The 15,038-nt window shown below is 43.3% G+C and overlaps 1 protein-coding gene across 1 annotated transcript; it reads left to right on the forward strand.

The window, feature by feature from the left end:
• The first annotated feature begins 10,621 nt into the window (after positions 1-10,621).
• Positions 10,622-14,657, forward strand: LOC136521573 (agamous-like MADS-box protein AGL61). The gene is made up of 2 exons (XM_066515318.1): positions 10,622-11,282; positions 12,794-14,657. The coding sequence occupies exon 1, from the start codon at positions 10,674-10,676 to the stop codon at positions 11,226-11,228; it is 555 nt and encodes a 184-aa protein (XP_066371415.1). The 5' UTR covers positions 10,622-10,673; the 3' UTR covers positions 11,229-11,282; positions 12,794-14,657.
• The last annotated feature ends 381 nt before the right edge of the window (positions 14,658-15,038 follow it).

Consider the following 15,038-nt stretch of genomic DNA (forward strand, 5'->3'; position numbering starts at 1 on the left):
GGTTGTCAGCATCCTCTCCCACTTGTGCTTCGGCGGATGAAGCTCTTCTTCAAGTGAAGTCTAGCATCTTCTATGTGGTAACTCTGCTCTTTTGCATTACTTAAGTATTGTTTATATTCTTATTGTTTACTGGTTTCACTGCTTGGTTAGGGTGCTCTGATCTGTTAGCTAGGATTAGAGTAGTGAGTTTATAGATTAAGCGTGGTGCTTAGGCTATAACTTACCTGTGTTTGCGGCTAGGCCTCCGGATAGATTGTGGTAGGTGGTAAGTGGTGATAGCCATGTCCATCCTCTGTATTCCACCACGATAGGTCTAGTTATTAAATTGTAGGGCTCGTGGTAGACCTTGTCTAGTTATCTCTCCTAGGTTGCTAGGCAGGCTGTGCCCCAAAGTAAACAACCTTGATATAGTCTTATTTAGTCTTGCCTTAGTTCATAGGAACCACAGATATCATCTGTACCTATTATCTTATACCCTTGCTCTATCCTTGGACACTTTTAGTTCTTAACTAGTCCACTTCGTGTTCCCCGTGGAAATTCGATACCTTGGAGTACTCCTGGGTAAAAGCTACATTGACATCCGTGTGCTTGCGGATTTATCTGTTTGCCATATCTAGTGTCAACAGCATGCAATTACGGGATGAACACAATCTAAAATTGCAAGTATATATGAAGTTTATGAAACCGATAAGAGGTTCAAGCTTGATTCCAAAGGACTAGTCAACACAGGCGTACAAGATCAAGAACAAGGGCCCTGGTTCACAACAATATATCTTGGTGATACAAATGTAGCGAACAATGTTTGTTTCATAATGAAAACAAGTACACAACAAAACCAAACCCTAAAGAGAGCAATGATGGCTAATTATAAAATATTAGGCATGATCACCCCTAGACAGTGGCAGATTCTAGATGCTAACTTGTTTCGATGATTCTCGTTGACTCAGGATGAATTTTGACATCAAACCAAATCCATTGGTTAGCTTATGAAATTATATTTCCATCATATGTGGACCGTCGAAAATAGAGTCCGTATGCGCCCTGGGCGTTGATTTTACCCGGTGCTACTCCTAGAACCCGAGATGGACTCCAACTTGAGTTGGACTAGGCCTCTGCCATGATGTGGATGAGTTGGACGCCCATGCTAGTCCACCTCATCTCCATGGCTTGTATTTAAAGGAGTGATGTCCTCATCAGTAGGGCCATAGAGAACATTGACCCTAAGAACCCTAACGACACTCCGTCCACGATCGTGTGGGCGACAACAAAGACCTGAATCCCTCTGTCAACGCTTATAGGTAGGAGAACGAAGCATACAACAATGAGCATGATAGGATGTACATGGAGGACACCCATGCCCTCTACTATAAGGAATGGCCTTGGCAGATTAGAGAACTAGAGGTTGGGAAGTTTCTGGTGAGATTCCCTCCACACAAGGGGGTTGCTGACATTAAGAACTACCGCACTCTCAACGTCAGAAAAGGAAGGTGTGTATGTTGAGGTTCTAGAAGGATTGGCGACATGCAACCATATGCAGAGTGTTGGTATTTCTTAACGTTTACATAATTAATCCACAAACATACGAAATTACCATTATAGCTTTCACCCGGAAGTATTCAAGGTATCGTATTTTCCACATGAAACGGATGTATTTCTTCTAGCCAATTTGTCCAAGAACAACACAAAGGATAGCTGATAAGGGTAGAGATGGATTCCTATGGCTTTTGGATCTAAGGACATATAAACTCTACTTTTACTTGCTTACTTCGGGCACTAGATTGCACCTGGTCTGCCAGGCGATGCCAGCCTATAGCTCTACACTATACCCAAACATGGGAGATTATGAGGGATGGACAGGCTATCACCACCTGTCGCCTACCCCTCAACCATGGGGCATGAGGAAAACGAAGGTAGCCTCTAGCCTAAACACCATGTCTACGCTATCGACTACTACTCTAGCGTTGATCAAGGTTATCCGTCTTCATCAGGGCCCTCTACTAGAGTATCCGCTACAAGAGCAGACGACGAACCCACAAGCAAATAAGAGTATAGCTTAACTACTCAAAGACTTAATTCCATAAGAATCCCGAACACTTACTTAGCGGGAGAACCCGTTGAGGTAAAAGTGCTCGTCGAGGTACAAGTTGGGGAGACACTAACAAGTCCGGCGCTTCTTGAGCTTTTCCTCACATTTCTCCCTACTACTTGCTCTAGCTAGCTATGGCCAAAGGCCCTTGGAGTGGTGCTCCTTGCTCTTGCTCTTCTTTGGTGCTCTTCTCTTGTGTGTTGTGTTGGAATGAGGAGGAGGTGTCCTCCTTTTATAGGTGGAGAGGAGGGGATGTTCCATGGTATATTCCGTTGATCCCTTCCTAATAAATTGATTAAACTACCATCCTATGCATTTATTTTACCGCCAAACCCATGCAACCGACCATAGAGAGGCGGTAAGAAGCAGCCCATGAAGTCTGAGGCTATTTGGGCCTGGTAGGGGTGCGGCCGCACCACCAGCCAACTCAAATAGGCCCATCTTTGGTGGGTGAACTCCTTTGGACCTCTTGAGTGGGCCTATGTGGGTATGGCACGGAGATTAGGTGTTTTGATTTGGGTTTGTCCTTGTTCTCCTCTCTTTTGGGCCCTATTTTGCCTGGTTGTGGGCTTTCTCCCCCTTGGGCTCATGTTGGGTGTTTGTATTGTTGTATTTCTTGTACACTTTAGGTATATTTTCTATGTTATTTTGTCATATCCTCCTACAAATGATGAATCACCAAAACTTATGGAACTTGTTTGTTATAAACCCTAATTCTAAGTTTGGTGTTTATATGAGTTCATTTTATGGTTTATTTGGCGGTAAAAAATAGGAGTTAAGGATCGCCAATAGGGAGTTACAAGATGTATGGATCCAAGTGAAAGGCATTCCTCCCAGATGGTGCCATTGGAAGGTTTTTGCTCAAATAGCCTCAAGCTTTGGTCTGATGGTAGAAGTGGATGGGTCCACTCTTTTCAAGTATTTCTATGAGATTGTGAGGATTAAAGTGGCTTGTAAAGATGTCGGGAAGATTCCATAGGAAAGGTTGTATGAGATGAACAAGAAATTATTTGTGATCTCCTTCATGGTGTAAGGTGAAGTAAATGCATGCCATGCCATGCCAAAATGAGGACAAGGGAGATGATGAAGGTGATAATGGTTAAGACAATGACGATAAGGCAGATGATTTGGATGATCCACTTGAGGAAGATAAGACACTACCACATGCTACCGAATCTTGGAAGAATGCTTAGGATAAGACCCCCATGAATAGACCCAATCAGAACAAGGGATATAGAACAGTGAGCTCTAAAACTTTAGTAGATCCTTTGGACAAAGAGAGGTAGCTGCAACTTGAGATAGGAAGGAGTATAATCTGTAACTCTATAGCTTTGGAGATACATAATTGGGACCAGTTACCTGGTGGGGGTGGTGAAAATCCTAAGGTTGTTATAACACCAAATCCCTATGGCTTTGATAAGGAAACTATGACAGTTGACGACTAGATTTTGAGAGGTTCTGAGGCAAATCCAATAGACAGATGTGTTGACACAGTGGGATCTACTTTTGAGGTCATGGAACTCCTCAGCCTTTAGCTTGGGAGAAATCAACTTGTCCCATGGTGGGTAAGAAGCTATTCAGTAATGATTATGAAGAGATCAACCGTCCAAATGGGAGGAACTTCGTAGATTGGCTAAGGCAGGCAGTGAGACTGAAGGTTGCTCTGATTTTGCTGAAGAGATGGAGTTAGAAGACTCTGAAGGGGAAGAGATGATGGATGAAGAAGATATGTTAACTATGGAATATGCTGGTATAATCTTAGCTAAGGTAAATCAACAAGTCTCTAAAGATAAACACAAGGAGAAGCAACAAAATAGGAAGCCACAATGGGGACCTATTCAAAGGATACCATGGCCTAGGAGATTTCTAGAGGATGGGAAAAAGTTATGCAGAGGGCTCAAGAGTTAAAAAGCTATAGAATTTTTTCTCAAGGTACTAAATCGTATACTTTTTCTTTTGCTTATGAAAGCAATATTAGTTTATTAGAAAAGTCAAAATGTGTGAATATTTCTTTAGGCCCTGATAACAGGGCAATCAATGAAAACATAGAAAACTGGAAAGAAAAAGAACTACTTAATAGAGTCAATTTGAGATGCAAAACCCTGAGATAAACCTCCCTGGAAATTTGGATATTATTCTAGATGGAATAGATTTTTCTCCTCCGACGGAGAATAGAATAGATAATGCTGACCCCCCCTTTAAAGGAGGGTGCTGATGACGAAGGTTCCTGAGTTAAGGTAGTTCAAAAGGGTCTTAAGACCTCGATTACTCTGAATGTGCCAAGTGATAGGAGTTGTATGGAATGTTAGAGTCCTCAACAAGAGAGGCAGATTACAGTACATAACTGACTTTGTGGTTGAAAATAAATTAGATTTTGTAGGCTTTCAAGAAACTAAAATGGAGAACTTCACAAATTCCTTTTCTAAACCATGTCCATAAGGACTTCCACTAGCATTTTCTGCCTGCTACAGGAACTGTTGGTGGTATTCTTGTTGGTTTTGATAACAAGAAGTTTGAGGTTATAACATGGCAGAACAATACCTATTGTGTGTCTGCTATTTTCTTAAATAATCAGGCAAGTTCGTTTGGAGATTCATAACTATTTATGGCTCTCCATATGAAGAAAGTAAATTAGAGTTTATTCAAGAACTAGAAATATTGCTTGATAATTGGTCTTGTCCTACTATGATTGGAGGGGAATGGGGATTTTAATCTCGTGGTTAATCTAGAAGAGAAAAAAGGTGGTTAGACCGACCAGATTTTAAAGAGTTGGTAAGGAAAATTTGGAAGACATCTTGTGTTTACACAGACCCTATGGAGATATGGCAATTTAAAATTAGACTCCTTAGGAAGAAATTAAGAGGTTGGGCTAGAAATATTAATGCTGAGTGTTGGTATTTCTTAGCGTAAGCAGAAGAAATCTGCAAGCGCACGGATATACCATCGTAGCACTTCACCCAGAAGCATTCAGTGTATCGTATTTCCTAAAGGAATTGTTGTGTAAAGTCTCTTAAGCTAGTTCACCTAAGAAAATAAGAAGAAGGATAACATGGGTAGTGAGGTTCTCCTAAGGATAGAGACCCTAAGTGAAGATAGCTTTGCCACTGAAGACTCGCTTCGGGCACTAGCGTACACCTGGTCTGTTAAGTAATATCAGCCTGTAGCTCTACGTCGAACCCAAATGTGGGGGATTACAAAGGACGGACAGGGCTGTCACCACCTGCCGCCTACCCCTCAACCACGAGGAACGAGGAAACGAAGGTAACTCTAGCTCAGACACCACGTCTATGCTATCGGTTACTACTCTAGCATTGGCCAGGAACTTCCATCTTTATCAGGAGTCCTCTACTAGAGTATCTGCCACGGGGATGGACAACGAACCTGCAAGTTTATAATAAACAAAGATAACTTACTTAAGAACTCAATACCAAAGATGAACACGAACTTCTTACTCAAATAGTAAGATGAACGTAGAGGTATAAGTGTAGAGGAGCTGATAGCTCTGACACTCCTTCTGCTAAGTGTACAAGTGCACCGAGTACACTAGTGGAGGTAGCCGACAACTCCGGTACTTCTCCAACTCTTCTCTCTATCACTCCCTATACTAATCTAGCTAGAAGCTAATATGGAATTGGAGCTTGCTCTTCTTCTTCTCAATGTGTATGATGATGTGAATGAGGAGGCCTCCCCCTTGCTTTTATAGCTTACTTAGGATGGTTTGGGGGAATATTCCAGAGAGATCCCCATGCAAACGCCCTAAGGAGCATTGAATGTACCGCCTCCCGAACGATGGGCCCGAGAGGCGGCAGGGGGTGCGGGCGCACCCTAGGTGGTGCCTCCCTGCACCGTATTCGCGGGGGCGGTTGCTGGATGGGCCTGGGCCTCATCTTCGTTGGTTTGGTCTTCAGATTCCTTAGGTACATGGCCCTTCTCTTGTTTTGCTTGATTGCGCTTTCTTGATTGCTCATTTTGATGCATTTTCATGTGTATGCCCTGCAAAAGTTTTAAACACCAAAACTTGTAGAGAATGTGAGTTGTTATCCCTAATTCTATGTTTTGGTATTCATATTTGTTCATTTTATTGAAATGTTGGTGGTAAGAAATATGAGTTAAGCACTGCCAACTCTGAGTTGAGGAGGCTTAAGTAGGATCTCCATAAGGAGTTTGAGAGCTTAGACCTTAGAAAAGAGTTAGGTCACCTCTTACCAGGTGACAAAGAAAGGATGGGTATTATTATTGAGCAGTTAGAGAGTATCTGGAGTATGGAGGAAACTAAAGCTAGACAAAGATCTAGAGATAGTGATAGGAATACATCTTACTTTCAAGCTTTAGCAAACCAAAGAAATAGAAAAGAAAGATCTCTTGTTTAGAAAGTACTGATGGCACTATAGAGGACACCTAGCTGATGTTAAATCATGCTGTGTAGTTTTATAAAAGCCTCTTTGGAGAGGAAGAAAATTCATGTGTTAGATTGGATGAGTCCTTCTAGGAAGAAGATAAAGTTACTTTCTCAGAAAATGAGATCTTAGAGGCTCCTTTTTCTCAAGAAGAAACTAGAATGGCAATCTTTGGTTCCTGTGCTGAAGGTGCACCTGGACCAGATGGGTTCCCTTTCCTATTCTATGATGTCTTTTGGGAAGATATTAAAGGTGAGTTTATGAAACTTGTTAGATGCTTTGAAGCTGATAACTTAAATCTGGATAGAATTAACTATGCCATGATTACTTTGATCCCAAAAGAAAATGATGCTAAGAATCTAAAAAAATTAGACCTATTAACCTAAATAACTGTAGCATTAAGATTTTTGCTAAAGCTTTAAACAACAGACTCATTAAAGTTGCTGACATATTGATTTCACCTAACCAGCCAACGTTTTATCAAAGGTAGATTTATCCTCGAAAGCATAGTGGCGGCCCATGAAGTAATTCATGACATTCATAGGAAAAAAAGGAATAGTCCTTAAGCTAGACTATGAGAAGGCATATGGCATGGTTAGTTGGTCCTGGGTGGATGATATGTCAGAATCTTTGGGCTTTGGACCTAGATGGCAGAATTGGATGAAGAAGGTCATTAAGGGTGGCTCTATTTGTGCAAGAATTAATGACGAGAACAGTGTTTACTTCAAACCTGACAAAGGCCTTAGACAGGGACCCTCTGTCCCCCTTGCTTTTTAACCTTGTTGCGGACATTTTTACTAGAATGCTTATGAAAGCAACAGGTAATAACCTAATTACTGGTTTGATGCCTCAAGTGGTAGAGGGAGGCATTATTAGTCTGCAATATGCAGATGATACTATGTTGGTTTTAGAAGAAAATTTAGAAAAAGCTAATCTTAAGTGGCTGTGAGTTAAGTGGCTGCTAGTTTGTTATGAACATATGACAGGCATGAAAATCAACTATGATAAGAGTGACTTGTTGTCAATTGGTTTAGAAGAGGATAGGGGGAATGAGTTTGCTAAAATCTTCTGCTGTAAGAAGAGTGAGTTTCCTTTGAAGTACTTAGGAGTCCCTCTACATTTTGAAAAATAAAAATAAAAAGGGTAGAGCTTTAGCTTATGATTGATAAGGTCATGAAAAGGATAGCTGGGCGAAAAGGAAGGTTGTTGTCCTATGCAGGTCGAATAACCTTGCTTTTAGCAAGTATTCCAATTTATTTGTTATCTATCATCTAGTTTTCAAGGTGGGTAATTGACTTGAGTAATTCCCAAATGGCCCACTTTTTATGGAACAATAATGAGGATACCCATAGGTATAATTTGGCAAATTGGCAACTAATAGCTCAAAAGAAGGAATTAGGAGGTTTTAGGAACCCGGATCAGAGGAGTCTTAATCTAGCTTTGCTTAGCTCCTGGATCTTCATATACTAATTACATTCCAATACTATTTGGACTAAAATTGTAGACTACAAATATAAGACTAATAGACCAAATGTGTTGTGTTGTAGTGATAGTCAAACATCTCCTTTTTGGAAAGTAGTTACGTGGGTTGTGCAGGCATCTCAAATGGGCATTATGTGGAAAGTTGGAAATGGAAAGAAAATTTGGCCAGATAGTTGAAGATGTTAGTAAGTCCGGGGAAGATGACCAGATTATTTGGAGCTTTAGCTCTAATGGTAAATACTCTGTGCAATCTCTCTATGTTGTTTGGAACCTGAAGATACCCCGTACTAGAGTTCAGATTTTTCATGTTAACTAAAAACAAACTCCTCACAAGGGACAATTTGGCTAAGAGAAGAGAGGTTTTAGACCAATCTTGCTTGTACTGTTGTGAGAAAGAATCTATTATTCATATTTTCTGAGTGTTGTGTTGCCAAACACTTTTGGAGCATTGTCTTAGATCTACTTAATCTTTCGAAGTATGTTAATTTTTAGCTAATTGCTATTAGATGGCTTGCTCATAAGAAGCATGTTCTTTATAACATCATTAGCTCAGCTGTATTGTGGTGTTTCTGAAAATTTCGTAACTTTATGTGCTTTCAGGGAGTTACATGGACAGGAGAGAAAACGTTGCTGATGTGGATTACCAAGATCCTCGAAATATGAAAGCCCATGTGGGATCAAGACCTGGGAGCGAAGGTGGATTCTTTTATGCGGTCGTTGTAAAACAAAGCCTTGGAGCCACCAAGGATCTCGTGGAACCCAGGAAACTAGTCAACACTGGACTAGCAGGAGACCCTGCACTGAGATCAAGGCTCTTCATCTTTGACTCGTCATAAGGATACAATCATTGTATCTAATGCTCTCGATAGAGTGATTTTAGTCGTTAGGCATCTCTATTTGTGACGGACGTGCCGTTACACTTGAACCTAACTGCTAACGCTTTATGATCAATAAACCGGCCGAAACCTTTTTGTCTAAAAAATTAGACCTTTTTCATTTGGAGGCTTTTACCTATGTGTCATTATAAAAGTTGGTAATTATCCACAGGTTATTAAAAAAAAGTTGAGTTTTCATAGGTGCCACTGCTCTGAACTCTTTTGCCCTCGATGCCACTTCTGTTAGATTTGGCTCTAATGGTGTTTAATTATCGGTGTGAAAAGTCGAAAATACCCTCAGATCTGAATATGCAATTAATTTTTTTGAGCGTCTTAACGATCTCAAATGAAAAAACTCAAAACTAAAAAGTTGTTGATCTCGTCGAGATCTATAATATTTATAAAAATTATCTTTATTTGATTCGGTACAAAAAAATGTGATTAATCTAAGACATTAATCATATCAAATCATATCTTTTCTTGTGCGAAATAAATGGAGATAATGTTTATACAAAAATTGTAGATATTGGCCCCATTCGGCTTATCCAGAAACCGGCTTATTCGGCTTGTTTTTCAGCCGGAACAATATTTTTCTCTCACAACAATTCAGCCAAAACAGTATTTTTCAGCCAGTTTCAGCCAAGTTTCAGCAAGCCGAACATGGCCATTGTCGAGATCTTCAACTCTCTAGTTTTGAGTTTTGTTATTTGAGGCCATTAAGATGATTAAAAAATTTAATTGCATATTCAGACATGAGGGTATTTTTGACTTTTTACAACCATGGGTTGACACCGTTAGAGCCAAATCTGCCAGGTGTGACGTGGAGGACAAAAGAGTTCAGACTAGTGGCATCTGTGAGAACTCAACTTTTTTAATGGTTCACGGGTAATTACTAACTTTTACAATGGCACATAGGTAAAAAGCCTCTTTTATCTTCGTCGACCATGGCGGTACGGCAACCCTCACCTCCTCAGCAACCAAAACCCCCCGCAGGGCATATATATGGTCATGCAGTCCGCAACATGAAGGCCCGACTCAAAACACAGAATTTTTGCTTGGCCCAAGCACGACACGGCCCAACCTGCTCCGTGCCCGTGCCGGCCCGGCCCGAGACACCAGGCTGTGCTTGGGCTGCTCCTCCAGCATGACGGGCGGTCCGACCCGGCCCGCAAAAATAGTGTCGGCCCGACAGAGGCCCGCTAACAGCCTACATCCCAATCCCATCCCAAACCCTAAAATGTCCCATCTACTGACTCGACCATTCCCCTTCCACGCCGCCATCAGCCACGACCATCGACTCCTCACTCCTCTCCACTTTTCCCGTCGCAACCCGCCGCATACTCGACTCCTCTCCCCGTCACACCACAAAACTCCTTGACCTCGATTCCTCCTCTCCCCGTCGCACGCGACTGCTCGACGCGGCCGACAGCTCCCTCCACGCGATCGGCAAACCCCTCGGCCCCTCTACCCCGCACGGGCGCGGCGCGGCCACGCCTCTCCACCGCCTGCATCACCGGCGGCCTCCACGATTCCGCGCGGCAGCGCCTCTCCACCGCATCCGCGGCCGGCACGGCGGCGTCCCCTCCACCACGTCTTCTCATCCCTAGTTCCCCTGCTGAAGTGGGCCACGGGCCGGCCCAGCCTGCTATATTTGTTGTGCTTCTTGGGCCGGTCGACACGAAAAGCGGCCTGGCAGACCGTGCCTGGCCCGGCGGCCAGGCATGACGCCCGGATCGGCATGGGCAGCACGGCGTGCCGTGCCGGCCCGTTAGGCCATGTATAGCAGGGCAGCAACAAAGCATTTCCATTCCTCTATTCCGCCGATTCCACACGATGGTGAAGGAGCTCCGCCGCATCGACAACGAGGAACAGCGCCGGAGCTGCTTCCGGAAGCGCCGCCCCACCCTCTTCACTATGGCCCGCGACATCTCCGAGGAATTTGGTGCCCACGTCGCCGTCGTGGCCTTCTCCCCCACCGGCGAGGCCCACGCTTTTGGCGGGCCCACCGTGGACTCCGTCCTCCGCACCCACCTCCCTGCCGATGGGGCGCCTCCTCACCCACCATTCCCTTCCCTCGACGCCGCCACCGAGACGGCGGGCCAGGCCGCCGCCCGCGTGGCCGGGATGAGGCGGGACGGGGAGGAGACCAAGGCGCTGGTCGCCAAGGAGTGGGCGCGGGTGGCCGCCACCAGGGAGAAGGTTAAGGCCGCGCAGGCGACCGCGCAGAAGAAGAACTGGTGGGAGGTGGACGCGGAGGCCCTCGGGGAGGAGGAGCTGCCGGTGTTTATCAGGGCGCTCGAGTTGCTCAAGTCCGATGTCAAAGGTCGAGTCGACGTGGTGACATCAGCCCGGTTGCCCCTGCCGTGCAGGGAGAAGCAGCAGCAGTAGATGGTAGGGTAGTGTTTACCAGGTTAATCCTCACTTGCCTAATCAAGTGATCAGGTTAGTACTTTCACTAATGGCTACTACTAACTAGTATTTTGGAAATTGGGTGACCCGTCTGTAGTCACATATGAGATCAAGAACTTGGTTGATTGCTTCTAATGCTGCCCAAACCGTAGGGATTCTACTTTGGTGAATTTTGCTGCTACTTTGGGTTACTGCAGTCTTGTCTTTGTTAAACCTCGTGGATGAACTAAAATGCATCTCAACACAGAATCGACATGAGACATCTCAATGTGTGGATGGATTGCTTGCTGTTATGGTATAATTACTCAAGCTGATTTATTCACTTGGGGGCAAACTGGAAATTGAAATTCAATAGAATTACCTATATTCTTGATCTATAGAAATCAGAAACCTAATGCAGGTGCTTGTTGCTCCATTTTCATCTCTGTAACATTTTACTATTATAGTTCTGCCACACAGCACATTTTCTGTTTTAGCTGTGCCGAAATATTATCATTCCACGATCCACATACAAGTGTCGATAACATGAATCCTCATTGATTCACCTCCAATAATATAAACTCCTACTCTTCATGCTATATTTCTGATAGAAGCTTCATAGTATTTGGTTGATATACATAATGTCAGTTGTTTTTGTCTTGGCAAAGTTTTGCTTTTGTGAAAAGAAAAAGGAAATTTTGTCACGTATCACGTAATTTTGGAATCGGGATCATAGGTTGGCAATTGCTGCCGCTGATCTCATCAGTCATACCTTATTAGATATAACAATGAAAAAACATAGATTTGTGAAATAGCAATGTTCTTAAAACGTCTTGCTGTTTCTGAGGTACATTGTCCTTCATCTCTCTGCAACTTTCTGCATACTACTTATACAGTGAAATGGCATGTCACTATGCTAGATTATCAAGTATCTGAATCCGTTGAATAAAGTGCCCTTTGCTGATCCTTTTGATGCCATCATGTCTGCAACTAGATTCCTGAAAAACATTTCTACTCGAATAAAGCCTGCGATGAAGCTCGTACTATATATTAATTCTTATAATTTTGATCGTTAGCCATTTAGTGTCTCAACTAATTTTAAAGAGTCATCAGAATACAGAGGGTTATTCTAGCTTACTAAAAGTCCATGTGCTTTATATGGTCCTTTCCACGCAGAAGAGTTCTGTTGAAAAAAAAAAACTATTTAAAGCCTCACTGCGTGGAATTTTGACATATAGCTCTGTTGAGTGAGTTATGAAGTGCTTCAGTTGCTTTCTGGAATTTTGACATATAGCACCCATAACACTCATTGTTGCTGTTTTACTTTGCTTGTGGATAACCTTTGTCTGTCCCTGACACGCGACACATGATAACCTAACTTTTTTTTTTTTTGCCTTCTTCTGTATTTTGGGAAACTTTGTGTCTGTTTGCTTGTACATGACAGCCATGGGTAACATTTTCAGCTTTTAAATATATCGCTATCTATGTGTACTGGAATGGTGGCATGGGCAACCTTCCCCGCTCGTTATTAGTGTGTTCACACACAATGAGATTCTTCTCCACAGGTGGTGAAAACAAGATCACATTCAGGACAAGGAACCTAACGCCAGGTGTCTAGCCAGGACAGGCGTGCAGGAGGGGGCCATGAAGTTAGGAGAGGACAGGAGGTGAATTTCAGGAGACCCAGCAGTGAGAGGGATGGGCTCAACAGAGTGGCGATCTCACCTGTTTTGGACAGTGGCGCCTTGTGGTTTGATCAGATTGGCCATGAGCAGTGGAGTGAAGATTTGGTTTGTTAATGGGGTGGTCGGTGGAAATTTGAGGTCTTGCTACTATCAAAATGGGCATTGTCATTTCATCATTTTCTTCAGATAGTATACATTGAAATGCCATCCCTATGTTGCCAATTTGTTAAAAATTTGCCAGATTTGGACATCTTTTTGTCGAAGAAAGCTGGGACACTTTTAGACATGTATTACCCTTATTATATCTCCTCTCATCTTCTTTCTCCTTGGCCTCCATATCCACCCATCATTCTTTGAAAGCCATCGCCATTGCAGGACTTCCAAAGCCATCCTCACTTGATTCAGCCGTCCATCTGTTTTGCTCCAAGGCTTAATGTTGTCAATTGTCATTCCTTCGTGGTTATACCTCCAATGGCAAGGTCATCTGATGAGGACATCGCTCCTTCGAATACACCCGCTGATCCTCTAGCCACTATGCAAGGTACAATGACCCGAGCTCCAATGGGACAATTAAATCTAGAGGTGAGCTCGTCCTTAAGAGCAAGGCTAATAATACAGCCGGTTTGCTGGCTGTAAGGTTTCTTGCAGCCTTCTCTCAGCCCACTCATATAGTAGTTGGCTCTTTACAGTTAATACATGGTCCACTTGTCTCTCTCACAGACTTTCTTGGTTCTTGTGCCCAAGCCGGCTGTAAGCTTACAGCCCGCTTCTCCTCTTTCTCCTCCCCTCTCTCCTCCACCTCAGCATTTAGTCGGCTTACAGCCTGCTATTATACTTGCTCTAAGTGATCATTTTTATAGTTTTGAGAATAGATTGCTACCTAACGATGTTATTTCGCTTAGGAACATTGGAGAGGGTTATGAAGTACATGGAGAGAGGCGTGGAGGTGGAGAAGACCAGCAAGGATGTCCAAGACAAGCCGGAGGTCCATTCCAACTCGAGTTCGAGTCTGCCTCGGCCTTCATGACCAGCCTGCGGTAAAACGGACGCCCAGGACACATATGGACTCAGTTTTCAACGATCCACATCTGTATGAAAAGATAATTTCATAAGCTAACCAATGGCTTTAGTTTGACGTCCAAATTCCACTGGAGTAAATGAGAATCATCAAAACAAGTCAGCTTCCAGGATGTGCTAGGATGCTGCGAGCTGTGTATCACCTTAGAGCCTGTTAGGGAACGCGTCTTGGCAAGGTCCACCAAATTTATGAGGATACGTGGTGCTAAGGTTGTAGAGTTCGAGTCTTTTGATATAAAGTCGGATTGGTGTGATAGTCTCTACCAAAACGATACTAGTTAGTATCACCTGACGGAAGATCAGGAATCCCGTCTCCGTCACCATTGGTTTGCCCACTGGCCAAGGCAAAAGCTGTTGATGCCTTTCATCGTGGTGTTCCTTGAACATGATTTGATAGAGCCGAGCTCATGAGACTAATTGGGACTTCTAGCCTCCTAGGGCGGAGGGACTGCATCAGGATTAGGATGCAAGAGTGGTGTGGTTGTGAAGAAGAGGAATAGATTGGCCAGAGAAGAAGAGGTTTGACCTGGTAGATATTGATTAGTGCTAATTTAAGTCTGGTTTGCATCAGTTAGGTTAGTATTAGCCTAAAGTTGAGTCAAACAAGCCATCCATTCTTGTTACTCTTGTCTTGCGTGGATGGCTCGATGATATTAAGGGGTGTCTGCTTTCATGAATAGATAAGGTGTTGCATGATGAATTCATCTTGTAGAGTTTGGTGGACTAACTTTATTTAACGTACTTATGCTAATTCAGACATGAGGTGAGAATGGATGAGCCTGTTCTATTCTTAATCCAATCAAAAAAAAATTGAAGAATGAGAACACATGATGGACCATCTGTTATCAAACCAGCCCCCTCTTTATCTTGGGGGGCCCTTTTTAGCCCAACTTAAGAAACGGGCATTTTATAAACATGACTATTTTTGTGCTGAGCTGCGAGTCGGTGGCAGCGATTACGCACAAGCGCCTCCTCGTATTGCGGCATGGCCAACGCCTGTCGTCGGCTACTGGCTGCGCCGCTTGATGATCAGGTTAGCATAATGGTG

The sequence above is a fragment of the Miscanthus floridulus genome, chromosome 18 (genome assembly GCF_019320115.1).
Source record: "Miscanthus floridulus cultivar M001 chromosome 18, ASM1932011v1, whole genome shotgun sequence".
Taxonomy (NCBI): Eukaryota; Viridiplantae; Streptophyta; class Magnoliopsida; order Poales; family Poaceae; genus Miscanthus; species Miscanthus floridulus.